Source organism: Battus philenor, unplaced genomic scaffold, assembly GCF_028537555.1.
Source record: "Battus philenor isolate CCGP_79_NKW_IND1 unplaced genomic scaffold, ilBatPhil1.0.hap1 SCAF_24, whole genome shotgun sequence".
Lineage (NCBI taxonomy): Eukaryota > Metazoa > Arthropoda > Insecta > Lepidoptera > Papilionidae > Battus > Battus philenor.
The window spans coordinates 9986401-10007205 of record NW_027181687.1 but is presented as its reverse complement, the minus strand read 5'-3'; the positions used below and the strand labels follow the sequence as shown (position 1 = coordinate 10007205).

General features: G+C 32.4%; 1 protein-coding gene across 1 annotated transcript in view; it reads left to right on the top strand.

Annotated features, from left to right (window-relative positions):
- LOC137924604 (multiple PDZ domain protein-like) overlaps nucleotides 1–20805 on the top strand; it is a 215245-nt gene that overhangs the window by 91238 nt on the left and 103202 nt on the right. Inside the window, exons 18-23 of the mRNA XM_068768020.1 lie at nucleotides 7992–8133; nucleotides 11190–11303; nucleotides 12700–12825; nucleotides 14176–14295; nucleotides 14900–15085; nucleotides 16120–16210. Coding sequence (XP_068624121.1) covers nucleotides 7992–8133; nucleotides 11190–11303; nucleotides 12700–12825; nucleotides 14176–14295; nucleotides 14900–15085; nucleotides 16120–16210 — 779 coding nt within the window. The remainder of the gene's footprint in view (nucleotides 1–7991; nucleotides 8134–11189; nucleotides 11304–12699; nucleotides 12826–14175; nucleotides 14296–14899; nucleotides 15086–16119; nucleotides 16211–20805) is intronic.

The window sequence follows — 20805 nt, the reverse complement described above, 5'->3', positions numbered from 1 at the left end:
CACATTTATACACCATTCTAGAATATACAAATGTCTGATTGGTTATAAGCGATTTTTTTTTTAATTTTTTCATGACCCTATTTTTGAGGCGTCTCATTCAACCCCTATTATAGGTAAATAGGGTCTCTATTTAAATAATAATTTTTTAAATCCAAATCACAGGTACACGAGGAACTCTACCTAATTTTTGGACTTATGCAGGTACACGGAGATTCCCGTGTGCCCCGTTAAGAAAACTACCGCTATCATCTAACGTATATAATAATTATTCTAATTTTTTTTTACTATTCAGCATGTCTCAAAATTTGCTAATGCTTACTGTTTTAACTAATTATCAATATCTCATTAATAATATTTGTGCAAGTTTAAATCTTCTCTAAGTTAAATGAAATTTAAAATTACTGTTATAAAATATTACAGGATGATTGGTAATAGGTGTAAAAACTATAAACGGGTGAATGTATAGTTTATTTGCTGTCAAATTATGGTACAATCTATTTAATAAACAAGGTTTTTACAGATAATAAATGACATAATTATAATATAGTAAAAAAAGCATTTGTAAATTCCGTTTATTAAATATTAAAATTAATTATTGTTTACTACATGTCCCTGCAGAGATAATACTGCAAAAATTATTGGCCGGTCGCATTACAATAGAAAAAATAAATCAGTGTTGCACGCTTCAAATTGATCACTTTACATAGGTTAATTGGAAACAGTTATTAAATCTTTATTTACTCCTTTAAATCTTTTACAGTTATTTTTATCAGCTTGTATATTAGTATCACCATTGGTTACTACATACACATCGTTACAAATATAAGTTGTTTGTTGAGGGAAATTATCTAACGGGTGAGGTCCTGAATTAAAAATTAGATTAGTGCATTCAGTGCATCAGACTGGTGAGAATTTTCCGTCCGACGGAGCGCGATATCGGATGAATCCATTGGAGCGTTTTATACATTTTCTATTACCTTCACTTCATCCTTTCAGCTTTTAACTACCAGCGGATTTACTGTGACTTCATAAATGACTTCGAAAGTATTTGCTAGATTGGCATAGAAACATATTACGTAATCCCTTACAACTCTTTTTTTCCATCCCTTAAAACTTCTTTTCATTTCTGAATATCGTGTCCACCTTGCAACACTTTATCGGAATTGATGACAATCCCTTTCCATACTATTCTAACCTCTGCTTTCTTCGGGGCAGTAGAAATAACAAATCCAGATGTTAATATCACATGAATAGAACAGTGGATATGTGAACCCACGAGTTGTTTCACCGTTTGCTTTTCCTTCTACCAGTATTGACGAACTTATCTGATTGTCTACGAGCGATGTGGAAAATATAACTTAGAAATCACTGGTGAAATCGAGATACAAATAGGTAGACCAATGACAAAAATAACAAGTCAAGATCACAGGAAGTTGCACGATTTTTGGAGAAGCATATGCTTTGCACAAGAGGATAAACGAGAAAAAACAACGATAGAACTCATTGTAGACATACTTCTATATTCCCGCCTTCCCCGTATTCGCGTAATGAACTAGTACAAAGTGCAATTACGTTAATTAATATACGTCGTCAGCTCCCACGCCACAATTATGGAGCCATGTTTAATTATTAATTGAAAAATGAATGAATGCACAAGTTTTCCATTCTCTGTAGTTAAAAAACTCACATGTTTTTTTTTTTAATTTGAAGCCCTGGTGTTGCAAATCATTTTTAGTCGCTTATTACGAGTTTCGTAATATTTTAATCGGTTTATTTACACCAAAGATCAGAGGCAGATGACACTCGTAGCATATTTAAAGAGTCCTCTTTGCAGAGCAAAAAACACATCGCTGATAGCGACTGAATTCGAATCGCCGTTCGATTTTGAATTCGAACGCGCAAGAATATTTTTACATAAAAGTATTGTGGCCGTAGTAGCTATCAATACGAATTTATTTGAAACCAAAAGATTTTATATAACAGGATAATTGGTTATATATAGCTTTAAAGATCAAAAACTATCTTTTACTCTGAAATATGTTACATTAGTTTATTTTATTCTATTGTAATGCGAAAGGTTAATCTACTTCAGACATTATAAAGGAAAGAAAACACATTTTAAAAAACTTTTTTTTAAAACAGGGGTTTCGATGAACTGATTGTACTAATTCCCAAGTTAATTGACGCAAAAAACAATAACAAAAATAAATGGCGATCGCCTGTCACCGTAATAAATTTTAATAACAGAATTTTTTTGCGAAATTTCCTGAAATATAACAGTGTACATTTGACACAATGGTCTGTATGTCTGATAACTCTTATATTTTTACCTATTCCAGTCATATAAACATTTTTTTGTTAGAATACGGTTTTACATATTGGAAGTGATACTAAAGTAGTCTTTTGATAATAATATTAAAGAAAATATGTTGTTTTTTGTCGAAAATCTTTTAATTAAGCAAAGGAAAATATTTTTTTTTACATTACATCATCAAGGTGCTCTTTAGATCTTCTGCAACATTGTTTCAAATTACATTGAGTTTTTAATAACACGCCTGTAAGTTTAAGCTATAGGAATGGCCACCATCTCTTCTTGAATCTTAAAATTTTTATTTCTTTTGGCGAAAAAATGATAAGAGTGAAATTATGTTTTGTTGATTATTAATAAGTGGTACTTTATGTGCGGCCCGCCAAACAATTTCGAAATTTAAATAAGCGCGTTGAATAAAAAGGTTGCTCACCCCTGCCGTAACACAAAAGTAACATGTTACGTATTCTAGTTTCATGAAACTGTGTATTATATATGTTTCAAAAAATTATATTCAGCGGTAATTTACATTGAATATTTTGATTAATACTATATACTATCCGTAAATATTAGTGAAAAAATATTGTGCACATATACTTTATCAAGTGTTCCAATATAATTGAGGTTAATAATCCATTGATATAAATTACAATATTCTTATTTAATATGATAAACTATAAATATTATAAAATAATGTTAAATATTTATTATTGATTATTGATATTTACAAAATAATGATATTGATATAATTAAAAAATGCGATATAAATTAAAATCAAACATCAAATTAATTTTTTTTAAATATTTGTTATTAAATTGAATCAATGATAAATATTTATTAAGATACATGAAGAAATTACATGAAAAATAAATGTGAATATTAAATAATGAAAATAATAAGTTTGTAAGAAAAATTATGTTATATTCATCCTAAGAAAATAAATATTACCTAATTTTTTATTCCAAATGTAAACTGAATTTTATTCACTACGTCGACAATCCTTTTCCATTCTAGTGTTATCTTATTGTTATTCAATATGTGCAAGCAATTAAAAACTATTTTTAATGGTACCAAAGAAGTATAGCAGCCATTTTCGTTTGCTTCAATTCAATTAGAGTTGTCAAAGCGTTACAAAAGGTTGTGCTCTTGTGATATTCCCATAAAAAAATCACAAGGTGACAAATCTAGACCATGGCCTCCCTTTTTTGGTAGTGTGGGGGAAATTTTCAGAGTGGACACAAGATATCCTGTTCTCTGAGGGAAACCCTCTCGGTGGTCGTCTTCACTACCTTTAGAGGAGCTACCAGAGCTTGTACGGAACTCGCAACGGCCTCTCAGTACCAAGGCACATTTGGCATTCAAGTTCGCATTGAGTGTATGACAAATGACCCCACCACCTCACCGCCCGCGGACGCGATGCCCTTTTAGTCACCTCTTATGACAGGCAGGGATACCTTAGTCCTATTTTAGTGAACCCAGGCTAAAGGGTTAGATTAGGTTAGACCATTGCCTACCTACAGATCCCGCTCAGAGACGACGCCGTCAGCGCAAGGACGCGCCTCGCGACGGCTCTTCGGTGAATGGTGCTCCCCTACCATAAACGAGGCCTTCAGGGTCGCGGGAGTTTAGGGTGGGGTCCCTTAACTCCCAATAGCTTCGGAATCTCTGAGGCGGACGATGGTTTGACGTGGTCTCGAACCATCGTGATATCACCACGAGGGTTTTAGGGGAAGGGCTATCATAAATAGCACGGCGCGAGAGAAGACCGCGTGGTGATCACTGACCAGGAGATACCGCGGTCTCCCGTAGCGCAGAGGGCGATCACCGGGGGGAGTTTTAGTGGGTAGGAATCCCACATACCCCTGTCATCCCCCCAGAGGCAGGGCATCTTGAACGTCCGGAAGATTTCGCCCTTCGAAACCAAAAAAAAAGACCATTGCCTACCTAATCCAGCATGAAGCCTATCAATGTCACCGCTCTTCGATATGACTTTTCTTGAGAACATTTTTCATTCGACTAAACCACTCTTAGAACCAAGTCATGAAGTTGTTCTCATTATGGCGACAACTACGTGACTTGTTTTTAAACTGTGAACTCTTAAAGCTTTGGTTGCAAAAAGTTTTTTAAAAGACACATAAGTAAACATTTTTATGACACACCTAAAATTTTTAAAAATTTCTTATGTCACTGTATGTATCTTTAAGATTGTAATAGAAATGAATTACTCACATATAGAATCCGTTGAGGAAAATATCATATATCACTTGCAATTTTTAATACGAGGAAACAATTTATTGAAATAACATTTACGATGTTAAGCGTACACAATGCCGCATATTACCGTCGGTGTAGCGACAAGAGGCGTGTTCATCCATCCATGGAGCGCTGTGTTAAGTGATTGAACTGTAGTCATCCTGTACTGTCGCGAACAAAAATGTCTCACTAATCTTTTTTTATGAACCATATTATTTTATTGCATATCAAAATTTTTATGAATAGGCACTTTAGAGATTCAGTTCCTTGTTTACTGTTTCAGATATATTAACAATAAACCACTGTGTAAACTTTTTACTTTAGAGTGATAGTCGTATATAAAATTTATAATTGATCAAGTCTATTTTTCATTTGAAGCGGCAAATTATAGAATAAATGACTGGCCCTTACCCTTAGGTTTTAGTGTAGAAACCGCAGACCGGTAAGAGCAGCGTAGAAGATCAGTGCGAAAGGATTGTTTGAAGACCCTGGATACAGGCCACTTGCAACCGATCTTATTATCTCTCGGACTTGTTTTTGTCTAAAAGAGGCCGTTTCTCGTCTAGGATACGTCCTGCATAAATATGACGTCATAAGACATTTAATAGAAACCAGTGTCAAATTTAACTATTGCATATCTAATAGATTCAGGCGTTACCTTGCGGAAGTCCATCCTAACTAAAAAAGGGACTAATATATAGCTACATCCGCTATGCAGCAGTAGTCGTGCAATGAAGTGCACCGCCCGCCAACCCGCTGATAATGCGCGTGCGGTAAACAATGCGAAACTCAACTACCACCGTTAATCTACTCTACATATGTTTCACCCCTCCACGGGGTGTCCTCAGGAGATATTCTCCTATTCTTCACGACTACTGCTACATAGCGGAAGTAGCTATATATTAGTCCCTTTCTTAGTTAAAATGTGATATCATAAGACACCTAATAGAAACCAGTGTCAAATTTAACTACTGCATTTCAACTTTATACAGTTTAAAATAAAGCTACGAAGGACCTACCTTGATCTGAGATAATCCCACGAAAAACTCAATAATAAATTGTTCATAAGAATAAATCATTTATAATGTTCTTAATTGCTTTTTAGTTCTTGCGCCATTTTCAAATGTTATTATTACATATACTATTATATAAACTAATAAATCATTGTATAATAAATAAAGTTAAATATACATTTTTAAAACATTGTTGACATGAAATTTAGTATTTTATTATTAAAAACATTACTTTTACCTTTTCCATACTATGGTTGTCTGTAAGAGATTAAGATTAATTAATAATAAGACCGCCCAATGAACTTTTTTGTATATTATTGTAAAACTTAATAAACGTATCTTAACGTGTACAATAAAGAATATTAAATAAATAAAAATAAAATAAAAACAATTTTTTTACCATTAATATTGCAGTTACTTAATCTATTGATATAAATCATTTTATAAGTTCATAAGCGATGGGCGTTGTGCTGATTAGCATGCGTTTTTTATAATAAATGATATTTTATATTGCACTTTTCTGTTTATCGGCAATATTTCTTTGTCCTCAATAAATAGTGTGTAAATTAATATATACTACATTCTTGTGCTAACTCTTAGCACGAGAACTTATTAGTAATAATTATAAACTGTGTGATTATTCACGCGCCAAACTTCCAATAAGAACGCTCGATCCGCAGTTCCAGAAACATAGATTTGTTCCTCATAATTTCGATGAGGCGGTTTTAGTAGTTTCAAATTTTATGGAAGTAGTACCAAAAAAGTGGAATCACAGGGAGAATATAGCAAGAAAAAGAAAAAAAAATAAATAATGTACACAAAAAATCAAACTAAAAAATTTTAACCTTAATATTACTCTTAAAGTCTTTGTCACTTATGGCACTCGTAGAGGTGAAAAGGCGTGACCAAAAATAAACACTGCGTGATTATAAAGTACTGCGTTTTCAGTAAAGTATTTCTAGATATTTAAAGTAAGCTCCTCACAAATTTAAAAATAATTTTTTAATATAAAGCATTATTTATGAAGCTAATTTATTTATTCAAAGGTCATCAAATACTTACAACAGATAAATAACAAATAGCGATATTATTACAATTCACATTAAAATGTCTTCCACGATTATGGGAGACCATTAAAGGCAGATAATAAGTTTATGAAGAGACCCGTGTAGTCTAAACGTAAGACGTTTGAATTTATGTAAATCTGTAGCCAAGACAGTGTTATAGTATTATAATGAGCTTAAATGTAAACATAACATATATATGTATATATATATTACAAATAACACTAACTGTACTATGCGTGGTCGATAAAATAATGTAATTCAATTACCAACTATGAGGTCATATCTGACCCTTAAAAAATACAGTCCCACATTAATATGTTTTAAAACACCACACATCCTATAACGGTTATTTTTTTATTTTTAATAAATAATGTAACAATTATCACTACGACTGTACCTCACGCAAGGATGGACGGACGAGTAGATTGGATAAAGTTAGTTTAGTTTTCAAATTGAGTTCCATTTCGAATATAGGTGTATGCAAATTGTGAATGCAGCTCGTATCAATTACAGTCCAGCGGTGGACATGCGTTGGTGTTTGTCGGGGTTTCGGGACCTCGCGCGTGGGAAAGCTAGGTATCGAGTCGTTAGGTTTTATTTGCATTTTACATACACATATATTTACTTTAGTTACGTATGTGTGTCTAACGTTTTATAGTATTTACAATTGACGGCTTTCATACATAAGAACCGAATTAAACTGGTTCATGTTTAAAGAAATCATATTTAATGTGTCTGAGTAGGGTTTACATTGTTCACAAAAGTCCACTTTTTTGGTGTCGGAAGAAAATTTAAACGATCTTTATCTATACAAGTTTTAATTCCTTCCAGGGGAAGAAAAGTGCTATGTGAGATTCCTATCCTCGGTAACATTCCATTTCTGTTGAATGGCTCCAATAGTTCCGACTGGAACACCTCGATATGCCTCTAAAGCTGTGTTCTAAGCTAGATCACGGAGTATGGATTGTTTATATTATTCGTTGTACCCTTGACAATGCTTCTTCTTCCTTATAGTTTACATTGATCAGTCCTCAGGTGTATGTTGCTTCATCATCTGCAGCAACATCTTCTACTCAGTAATTTCTTCATTTTTTTAAGATCGTGTCCATCATGAAATGTCTTGGCCCGATGACAAGAATTCCATACTATCCTATCTGTTCCTCATGGCAGTAGTGATAGAGTCAAGTTATTAATTTGACTTAAACAGAACGATGATAGTCTAATAGGTGATCGTTCATATAGTCTAGTCTGAGTTATATGGTTGACTACGAACGATGTAGCAAAGAGTAAAGATTCAATGTTAACAATATAGTATAACATGTATATTTTATGCAACTGTTTCTTTACCAGTCACGTCACACATCCGAACATGACGGTGACCGTCTCCCCTGACCGTCACACGCTGGGCGCCCAGCGATGGGGTCCGGCGCGAAGTGTTACCCTGAAGAAGAGTCCTGGATCACCATTGGGCGTCAGCATTGTTGGCGGGAAGGTAAGATTATATTTTATAATATATGTTTACGATTATAATTCTAAAAACTTTACGAACTTTAATTTTTATGAAACCCATACCTTTATTTTAAGTTATTTATTCTCATTTAAATCATAAAATGAATATATTTATTATTAAATAATTAAAGGATAGTCATAACTAGTTTTAAATCGGAGGTAGGAAAAAAAGATTTAAGTGTATTTATTTATCCATGGTTTTATACACATAGGATCATTTATAGTAACATCTTGTATAAGTCATCAGAAGTATAACAGAAGAGTCCAATAATAAAATCTAGAATCAAATTTAAGCCACCTTCAAATTAAGCCTACGAGAATTCTAATAATTCTAATAAAGTAAAAAATATTCTAATAAAGTAATCTACAAAGGGTCACTTTAATAATATCTTTAAAACAAACATAGAGCATTTTCTACCATTAAATTAAATTCAAAACGCATATTAAAAATAAATCGAAGAAAATTATTATTCAATAAACGAATATTTAAATGACAAGAATCCTTGGCAGTGATGTCGCTTGATAATTTTGATATTATTTAGGCTATATCTGATAAAGTGTATATGTATAAATCTGTATTTAACCTTATTAAAAGATGTTATGTTATGGACTTTCTTCCTGCTTTTTCATCTCAACTACACCTTGCGAAGCAGAGTAGTGTCAAAAATAAAATATTAGAAAAATAAATATATAGATAGTCGACTATCGACAATTCTGTTAAAAGTTCCTATGTTGAATAAACATATTTCAACTTTTATCTATTTTTGACTTTATTCCCGATATTTGATACTTTAAGAAACATTCATACTGTAATAATATTTTATTACAAGTTTTTGTTTAATTAACTTCTTTAATTTATTTCCTAATTTATAGACATTGTATGGAAAAAGGGTATAAAAAGGTTATGATTGTTTACAACATTAACCTTACAATCTGTATTTTGCTTATACTTATTAATATTTTGATACACACAGACATGATCATATACATAACGATTATCTTCCTTCATTAAATTTTCTCTTCTCTAGCTCTTATAAAATACAAGCATAAACTTTGTAAACATAAATAAAAGTTATTATTATTAATGAAAGCGCAAATAAGACGTGATATTATGAACATGACTTACATAAACCCGGATAAGTTTAGTCGATTCGTTAATTCATCCCTAAACTTACCCGGATTCACTGTTCGACGTAATTTGTAACAAAGTTTAAAGTCAATTTTCATACCCGGGTATAATATAATGCGGATTAATTCATATTTGACAGCTACGTATAATTTATTTTAGTTAGTAAAGCAAATAGAATTTTATTGCCTTATAATTAATGGTTATGGAGCAGCGGATTGGCAAGTTAAAATGGCAATAGGTAGACCACATTGTCGCTCCACGGTTGCGACTTTTAAGCTTTTTTGACTGGAGACCATGATCGCACGAGCGCAGGATAGGATTTTCACCCACAAGGACGAACGACCTCCATAAGGTCACTGCGACATTGATGAATTGTTCATCTGAAGTGGGAATGAGCGAATATTTATTTTAAATGTGATTAGCTTGGGATGTTTCTTGACCCTTTTTGACGTTTTTCTGAGTCTTTTTCTGTCCTATTGTATACTGTTCTACTATTTCAACGAAATAAAGAAATATAAAGTGACATTTATCGTCACTCATGAGCGATGCTGCCTTCTTCGATCCTCTTCCCTATCTCGACCTCAGAATCATAGTTGAGTCTTCTTCAGGACAGTCGGAAATAATATGCACCCCTGTCTGGTTCACTTCCGAGTCACAGAGGGCGCTCCTTAAGCTTGAAGCTATTAATAGAATGGCTTAGAAGGGGCCTGATTTCAGCGTTTTCCAACGATGTCCAAAACCGTCTGTTCATCTTCTCGATGGACGTTCTAAACAGCGCATGCCGATCCATAGTATAAATACAAGTATAACTAGAAGATAACAAGATTCAAAGGAATTTTGTTATACCAATGTTTATGTTAGAAAATCAATAGTGAACTCTATCAAAAATGCTCTTATATCTTCAGTGTCGTTGTCGTCGTTACAATCCATAAACCCCCATTGCTAAGGATAGGCCTTTTCCACATCGTTCGTGTAATCGATGGCCGTTTAAACCGAAAGGTTGGTTGAGCCAAATGGCGACCATGAGCCAGTAAACGCGGCATCGGTACGCCCCCCACTAGGCTAGCCGATATTAATTCTATATTTATTTTACACAAAAAAACTCTACATGCAATTTATTATTTTAGGCTAAAACATCTCTCAAGGATGTTTTAAAAATGATCTTCTTACAGTTGATTCGCAACACATTTTTAATAACATATTATTTATGTGCTATATTTAAAATTTTACATTAAAAATAGTGTCGTACACAAGAAAAAAAATAAACTCATATCACCTACATTTTCACATCTAAAGTTAACATATCCTTCATGAGTCTGTGTGTGTGCATATATAATAAAGTTTCATAAGTTATCTTAGACTTTACTTTTCTTAAGTTTAAATCTAAAATTATAAGTATTTGTTAAATAAATCTAATTGTAGCGTTTAAGAGTTTTTTAGTACATCTTAATGTGTGTAACTTGATTTGTTCATTTATTTACATGATTGAAATTATAATATACACACGAAAGTAAATTTTAAGTTTCATTTAAAGACCAACTGTTAATTTTCTGGTCGGCACATCTAAACGTATCAGCGTTCCGAACCACAGGTAGCTTATTACTTATACTGTAAAAAATAATCGACGATTTAAAAACATGTAAATGCCTTAAATAAATATATTTTGAATTCAATTCAATGTTTATTAATATACGAAAATTTTAATTTCATTATTCGCTATTATAAAAAAATTAAAATAGATTGATATAATCCTTTTTCTATATAAATTGTGTATAAAGTTAGGCGACTTTTAATTTTTTTTCTGTAAAACATACACGTAAAATGATATAATTAAAAAAAAACACCATGTAGGTTTTTAATAATCACTTATTGTATTTTCGTTACCATTCTAAATGTTTTTGTTCTCACAGGTCGACATAATATCCCACCAGAACACAGCTAACGGTGATGGTAAAGCGATATTTGGAATCTTTATCAAGAATGTCGTCCCCAACAGTCCAGCTGGGCTTTGTGGTGAATTGCAGGTGAGTTTTTTTTAATATTCCTGTTTTTTGTACTTTTTTATTTCCTGTAATACTTGATTCATATTTTTATTCTTATTTCAAAATTATTATTTTGATTTAGATAATAATTTTAAAGTCAATTATGAATTAACAAAAAGTCATCATCATATCTACTAAATCAGTCGAAAACGTCTAGAGCCAGTTCTGGGCTTCCTTAAGGTTTTCTAATACCGTTTGGTAATGCCCTGCGTCTTCCGATAACCTTAACAGGAATATCCGCCTTAAGGGTAGGAGGCCTATGCGCTTGCCGGTCCGTGGTCTCCACTCCAAAGCCTTAAGGCTCCATCGGCTATTGTTTCTGAACGCAACTAAAAATATTTAACGTCTATTAAACATAATATATACGACTTAAAAAATAAGATATGTGGCTTTAATTCTTAATAGTAAATACCAATCAATCATCTAGTTGATACTATTAAAAAGTGTTTATTAGCTTTTAAATGCTTCCACTGTTGGCACAAAGGTGATATATGGGTGTACGCATACGTATTAAAGTTCCACAAGATATCTAAAATTAAAACTATATTATTAAATCAATCTTATTACAGCATTAAAAAATTTTCAGTTGATCGAAATGTGTGGAATTCGGTTTGTTGACTCATTTACATGATAGATATTATATTATACACACGAAAAAAAACTGTTAAATTTCATTTAAAAGAGCAACTGTTAAATTTCTGGTCCGCTCATCTAAACTTATCAGCGTTCCGAACCAGTGGTATCTTATTATTTATACTGTTAAAATAATCGATGATTAAAAAGCGTATGTTAATGCCCACTAGAGTTAAGAGATTTTAAATTAAATTTGAATTAAAAAATGGATAATTTATGACAATAATAAACTTTATTGTAGATATTTATAACGTATGGTTATACAAGATAATTATATATAAATTTAAAAGGTTTACATTCGTGGATATATAGTCCATTTGGAAGAAAAAAAGCCTTCAACCTTTTACACATATTTTCTGTCATCCTAAATTAAGCTATCATTCTGAAATATTAAATATTTCTATTGGAATACAACCAGTCTGTAACTCCTGGCAGTATAATCTGCAGCAGTTTATTAAATTTAATTATTGTTTATTGCAGAGATATTAAATAATAATATATTTATTTATGTAGTAATCAAGATTTTTAAAACGCTTATTCGTTTTATATTATCATAACGCTATTTTTTATTTCTGAAACCATTGATTTTTGTATATAATGTTCTTAATATTAAATGATAACCAACGAGCTTTTCGATCAGGTCTTTAAAACTTTTACACTTTTAAAATAATACCCGCAGTATACCGGAGATATGTATAAATTATTAAAAGTATGTTCATAATTGAAGACGTTCTACTTCTTCCAGGCTGGAGACAGGATCTTGGAAGTGGACGGCGTGTGCGTGAGGACCGCACAGCATGAGAGAGCTGTACAGCTTATTAAGGCTGCTGGCAACACCGTCACACTAACTGTGCAGAGCCTCATAGCCTGGGTAACACATACATACTTTGTTAACTTAAGTGTATGCTTTAAGTGTAAATTGAAATTCTGTTAACAAGTAAAGAATTTTTCAACCTTTTATGTCACGCCCCACTTTAAACTTTCTAAAAATCTTACGCTCCCCTATATTACATACATAATTTTTATATTAAAACGAAAGAGTTAAACTTGCGTCAAATCCATTTTTGAATTGCTTCTCTTAACAATCAAATTGCCTTCCTGTGGGGCCTTGGTCCCAAACTGTCCTAAAGGAGTTTTAAATTTATTTGCATAAAAATTAAAATTTCAAGTGACAAATAGACGATTGATAAGGGGAAAAAACCCTAAAATTAGCATTGAAAGAGTAACTAAAGACTTTCTTGGCAGGTTCTTTCCGATAGAATCGACATTCCGAAACTAGCAGTAGTCTATGTATTAATACTTATTTTAATTTACGATATTTTAATGTCGTGAATTTACGATAGTTCTTAGTAAAGCCTATTCGAAAGAATAAATACAGGTTTCGTTGTTACGTTGTTCGTAGTTAGGTTTTCTAAATCAATTTAAGTAAGAATTTCTATTGTCTTTTATTTTAGGGTCATAATTTGTTTTTGGCGAAGTGTAAGTTGTAACTATTGCCTTAAGAAGTTACTTTGTTTTTCTTTTTGTTTTCGGGGTAAATCTTGAAGGTCTTCAAGATGCCGTACTTTCGGAGGTGTGGGCAGGTTCATGAGAAATTCTTGCCCACTAATATAGCTGTATGCGTTATCTGAGGGCCTCCGATATCTCTAAGTTAAGAATTAATATTTTTTTCAAAAGTTATTTAATTATAACAAAGAGAAAGGTTTGAAATTTTTAATAAAGCGAGAGACTTTGTTACAAACAAGGGGAAAATGTCGACTTTAACACTAAATTTTTTAATCATCTTTTAACAAAATGGATTATATCTTTAACATGGCGCTATAAAAACAATAAAGCGATAAGTAAGCGAAAAAAACCATATGATTGCTTTGGTCAATAAACACGCAGTCCTCAGTGGTTTTCAAAAAGAACTCTCTTAGGGCATTAGGGTGAACATCCTATCTTATACTTGCCAGTTAGTGGTCTTCGCTCCTATAAAATATATGTAAAACCTTATTCTTTATATTTATCATTATTTCCACCATCACCAATAGAGCGCCTACTGCAAGACATAGGTGTCCCCCGACAACCGCGACGATGATCGATTTTGCCTCCAGCATCCAGCGACTGCTCGCTACCTTGACTATTTCTTAAATCTGTAATTAAAAAAAAACAATTTTCGAAATAGATCACCTGCAGGTGATTATATATAATTTTTAACAGACCACGTTCATTTGTTTAGAATAACGACTCGTCGGATGTGGAGAGTTCGACGCCCGCCCGGACACCGCGGCCTTCGTTCAAAAAGACTCCAGCCCCGCCCGTGCCAGTGAAAGATCAAGCGCCCAAACACGATATTAAGGTGACTATTTTGGTAGTATACAGTAGCATATACTATATATACATGAAATATCTCAGGTAACGTTGATTTGAGACATTACTCACGCTTAGTATAATTTTAGGTGTTACAGATTTTTCATCTTAATTTAAGTAAGAAAAGGACCAATATTTAGCCACTTCCGCACATGCAGTGGTAGTCGTGCAATAAAATGCACCACCCGCCAGCACGCTGATAAATGATCATGCGGCAAACAGTGCGAATTACACAACTACCACCGCTAGATCACTTAACGCGTGTTTCACCCCTCCACGAGGCATCTTCATGAGTAATGTTACACTGATTAGTGCCAAACACAGTATCTGTGCATGCGTAGTTAAAATAAATATTATCCTTGATAATTCTGATCTTTGTGTGAATATTACATTGAAAAGGCAAATCATTGAATATACCTGCATTTATGACCAAAATCTGAAGTACATATAATATTCACTAATATAAACAGCAAGCATGGTAGATTAAAATCTCCATTGTTCCTAAGAATAGGCATATGTTCCGACAGGAATATTCAACTTCCACTAGCATGATCAACTATTTAAATTTATAACAATTTATTGTCCAAAAACAGATAACGGTGACTTCAGAAGCAGGCACAGAAAAAGAAGGCGAAATAGATGCAGAAAAAGAAACGAAAGAGAAAGGTTCTTCAGAAACAGAAACATCTAAGCCTGTTTATTCGGATTCGGAAGAAAGTAGCGACGAGGAGGACGAACGTGAGCTGAGCGGAAGAACTTATTCAGAGAAGGGAGTAGAAGTAAGTCTAAACTGAACCTACTATTTTTAGGAACATTAAACTGTGTAGTGTAAAAGTTATCGTTCCATAGGAAATGAAAATACCTAAAGCCAACACTATTAAAGTCAACAGGTATTATGACGCAGTCAACGAAATAACTAGGAATAAATTCATGAGTAGTAATGATAAAAAAGAGTATACGTTTGTTAAAAGTAATGGAAATATGAGAGAGGTATAGTAGCGAAATATCTCTATAGCTTACTAAAGGATTTAGGCCTATTGATACGTTTCTGGAAAGGACTTTAAAATTAGCAGCGGTAAAATTATTTAAGATTTGGTTAGGTATGATAAAGACTTAGGAAGATTAATACTAAAGCATTACAACGATTGCCCACTAAATCTGGATCTGGTCATCCTCCCCAAGCACCGAACTGGGTTCCTTTCTCTACAAGGATGGTCCGAGTCCCTACATGGTGAATTCATGGAATGATAAAAAGTTCCATTTCAACTTTAACAAATATAAAATTTGTTCCAAATATGATATTTAGAAATATATAAAAAGAATTGATAGAACTCTGTCGTTAATAGAGAAGGTTTTATGATAAATTTATTATCTAATGTTTTTAAATTAAGCCACTTTGTAATTTCTGATTTCTTCAATAATTGTCTATAAAACATTCTAGTTTATTTAAAAAGTTTCTTTTATAACTTTTACACTGCGTATGCGATAAGTTGATCATTTGTAATTTTCAATTTTAACATTACGTTTGAAGTCTCCACGTCGAGTAAAGAGATGCTATATTTCACAAATTTATTCATCACTCGTATGTTATTAAATTAACATAAGGGAAAAAACATGACGTATTTCTTTTAATTAAATATATCTACAATCCGAACCGTTTCCATCGTCATTGCGGTTAAAGAAGGCTTTTATTATCAACATTTCACTAAAAATTATAAAGATTATTTTGTTATTCGTTAAGAAATATGTCAAGAATTTAATGTTTTTGATGTTTGGAAACCAAAAAAACGCTTCAAATTAAAAATGTTTTTAGATCGATCGTGCATCAGCCGGAGCGATAAAGCGCACCAAAGAAGAGAAGGAAGCAGATCCAGAAGAAGAAGATGACTTCGGCTATACGACAAGTGAGTGGAAAGATACATTATTCACGTTTTTCAACTTCTCTTTCTATTTGATACACGTTTACTTCTATTCTTGCATTTTAGAACATAACAGATGATAAACAAATTTAAAGTTCGTACTTTTAATTACATATGAAAACTGTTAATAGTAACTTAGGTCGACCGTATGAATGTTGAGGATCCATGAACCGTGAGATCTGGAACTTTGATATTTTATTATATCAATAGTATTTCAACACATGCTCGCAACTAAATATAAATAATCGTTGACATGTACTAAAGATGTTTAAATTAAAAACATATATTCGTCAAACATTGAAACTAAATTTTTGATATTGTATTATTTTTAATATTATATAAAAATCACGTCATCTATTGCCAAACACCACATAGTGTCAACCTGACGACAAATACACCCTTAACAGCTGTAATAAATTGGAATTTTTCTGACAATTGGATTGGCATGTTAAAATTACAGTAGTTTAGTCACATCGCGCGCAGAACAGATTGCCACTGGGACCGTAAAGTTCTAGGGTCGAAACCTTTGGTCGAAACCTTTGATTGGCAATCGCAGCGTAGAACATCCATCCATCAGGTGGATAAACGACTTTGTTAAGAGCATCGAAATATGTGAATGCGAGTTGCATCCTACCGATCAAATTAGAAATATGTGAAGTCCTATATTCAGCAATGGATGTTCCACGGCTAAAATAATGCTAATGAACATTACTAACCTAAGCTACTTAGACAACTATAATATATTCCTCAGCATTTAGTTGGCAGTACCAAACCATAGCCAGATCTTTGGTCGAATGAAGTCAGACTTCACGATTGACCATCGTTTCTATCTTTGTCGAATTTTACGCTGAATCTATAACCTTTAATAAAATAATGTAGTTGTGATCACTACGTACTCTGTTAAATTGTATATTTTATTATAAGAACTAATAAAAGATCCTTAAAGTATTTGTTAAAAGATCATTTTAAATCTGATATGTGTCACTGTACGTAACTACTTTAATTATATTTTTGTTTTCATCTGATGTTGACGCTCAGGGTTCGGTCTCAGAGCTATCGGATCCGGGAACCACGTGTTAAAAATTTCAAAATCTCCTACATCTTAAAATTCTCCTAGCGCCGCTTTGGTGTCTTCTAGCGAGTCTTTGCATAATATTGTTCACTCCTATAATATACTTATACAAGCTGATCCCGCAAACGTTGTTTTGCAAAAAAAATTAAAGTTTTTAATTAACAAATGTAAGATAAGGGTTGATCGTAGAAGGGTGAAAATTTAGGTTTGTATGTATTTTTGTATGCTGTATCATAATAAAAAAAACCAAAAAAGTTGTCTAAAAAATTAAAAATGAAATTTAGGGGTGGACCACCCTTATCATTTAGGGGTATGGAAAATAGATAGTAGCCGATTCTCAGACATACTGAATACGCATGTAAAATTTGGTAAAAATCGGTCAAGCCGTTTCGGAGGAGTTCAAGTTCGAACACCGTGACACGAGAATTTTATATATTAGATAATAACCCTAAAAGTATGTGTGGTAATGTAAAAACTTCGAAGCCAGTTCACACAAGGACTCTGTACATAAACAACAATATGCAAATCTAATCGATCGATATTTGACGTCGCGCGTTCTTGTTTACTTGTCGGCTTTAGGATGTATTAGCAAATTTCGAAAACATGTTTGGTCAATTTAAATCTCATATTTATACAGTTCTTCAATCGTTTTTTACAAAAAGTTATAGATGGAAACGGTTTAAAAGGTTGAATATATAGTTCATTTGCCAACAAAAAGGTTAATAGTTTTATTCCTATTTCTAAACACCTGTATTAAATGATCACACTTAAATTACATTTATATCTTTACTTCTATTAGAATGCAATAACAAAATCTGCGGGGACAGGTAGTAAACAATATTCATATAGACTAATATATTAATTTAAATGTTTAGTAAAGGTAATTTTGATAGTTTTCTAACTATATTGTCTTAATATATCTTCAAAATGATCCTCTACTTCGTCGTTGTCGTCGTAGACGATTTAATGAGACAGGCTGTGACTATTGCAGTCATTTGTTAAGCAGTAAGTTTTATTATAATTATGATGTACTGAAAATTAAAAAAAAAAAACGTTTTATTATGTCCCATAGTTTCCTGGCTTAGATACCACAACCTAAAATATAAATTGCGTTTATTAAACTTTTTTATTTAGGTCAACCCGTACGGAATTTATTTGGATCAAAATTAGAAATTGAAATTTAAGCACTTTCCCGTTGTCAGATTGATCTGAAATTTGGTACACACATTTAATTTAGATGACAATACAATATAATAAAATCAATAACATTATTAATCTAAGATGGCCGCCGATATAAAATGGCGGATTACGTATTTTTCCTTAACCCCCTTAATATGGGTATCAAATGAAAGGGCTACACTTGTAAAACACGATGATTATGTAAAAATTTTAAATTCAAGATGGACGCCGTTCCAATATGGCGGACTAGGTACATATTTTTCCACAACCACCACAATATGGGTATCAAAAAACCGTTTAACTTAAAAGTTTTTTAAATGTATTTATTTTGAAAAATAAAAGCAATATGGATTTTATTTAGTTCCACATCTATTTTTTTGAATGTCATTATAAATAAAAATGTTTCGTTGTTCAATATTTGACAACGTTGTTAAAATTATTACACCGGTCTGAATTACTGGATATAGTCCGGTAATTTTGACCTACCTTCAGTACCAGTATCTGGCAGATTTTAAGGTTAATATAAACACATTCTTAGTTATAAGGGTCAGTGTACACTAATGCGTTTGCGCCCGATTAAATTGAATAAGAAACGTGCCAACGCGAATTTAAACGTATTTTATTTATGAGCTCTTGATCCGATATGCTAACTTCATCATAAAAAAAACTTTTTTAATTTTTTCACCAGCTTCAAAAATTCCAAGATTTTCTTTATGAAAAACAGATATTAAACTTTCAATTTTAATTTTGAGTAGTTCGTTTATTTGTTATATAACTACCGATACCGCTGTACCGCCTCTTTAGATCTACCACTATTTTTTGAGCAGCTGAATTCTCATAACGCAATGAAACTTTAGTCGTTTAAAACTAAAGTAAACTAAACTTTTGGTGGTTAAAACTAAAGCAAACCACATGGAGAAATTATTTTTTCTTTTGTTTAGTATAAAAGGTATTAATGGGTAAAATCATAGCACATTCGCTGTCAATCAATGTATGGTACACCCGATCCAAAAATCAATGGTTTCAGATATAATAAATAAAATAATGATAATGTTGTAAGAAAAAGCGTTTTCAAATTTTGGATTACTACATATTAAAATTCATTATTGTTTACTATCTGTCACCACAGATTTTGGACTGTCAGAAGATATCAGCCATATTCCAAAATAAATAAAAAATATTGTATATTTAAATGCGATCATTTTTACAGGATGATTAAAATAAGGTGTAAAAGCCTTAAAGTGTTTTGTTGACAAATGGGCTATACCTATTAAGCCTCTTATACCTTTAACTAATCAACTTGTATATTTAATACATAGTTTTAAATTAATTAGAGAAAAGACATTTTTTTTAAACGTTCCAGTTTCTGGCCACCTTTATTTGGTTTACAATTACGGTATAAATAATATTCGTGGGTCTTCCCGCCTCATGTTGACGTGTAAGTTTGCTCACCTTTTCAAACGGTTTTATTTAGTTCGACCCGTACGGAATTTATTTAGATCAAAATTAAAAAATTGAAATTTAAGCACCTTCCCGTTGTCAGATTGATCTGAAATTTGGTACACTCATTTAATTTAGATGACAACATAACATAATAAAATTAATAACATTATAAATCTAAGATGGCCGCCGATACAAAATGGCGGATTACGTATTTTTCCTTAACCCCCTCAATATGGGTATCAAATGAAAGGGCTACACTAGTAAAACACGATGATTATGTCAAAATTTAATATTCATGATGGACGCCGTTCCAATATGGTGGACTAGGTACATATAACATATTTCCAAAACCACCACAATATGGGTATCAAAAAACCGTTTAACTTAAAAGTTTTTTAAATGTATTTATTTGGGAGTTGTTGCTACAACCATCACGCGTCAACACGCGACAACAGTCCCGGTACATTGATATGAACTTCCTAACGAATTCATCTTTTGTAACAAAGTTTTTTTCTTACACTTGCACTACCTTTTGACTACATTACCTGTCGTTTTTTTATTATATCAACTGCCGCACTAGTCTTCGTACTGTGAAAAATTATTGGCCTGTCACAGTAAACATTCTTTATTTAAATTAATGTCGTACATTTCTAAACGACAGGCATAGAATATAAAATATATTTGTGTCTAGTTAACGCAGTGTAAGTTGTCCGCCCACAAAGTCGACACATGACCTTCATCAGAAGGTCATCGGAAGACGTTACATGCAGGCCGCTTCCAACCGATCTAACTGTAAATTTGTAAAGGAGGCCTATATCCAGTAGGGAATGTCCTATACCAACAAATGATGATGACCTATGGACCTCTAAAAATAAAATAAACTGCG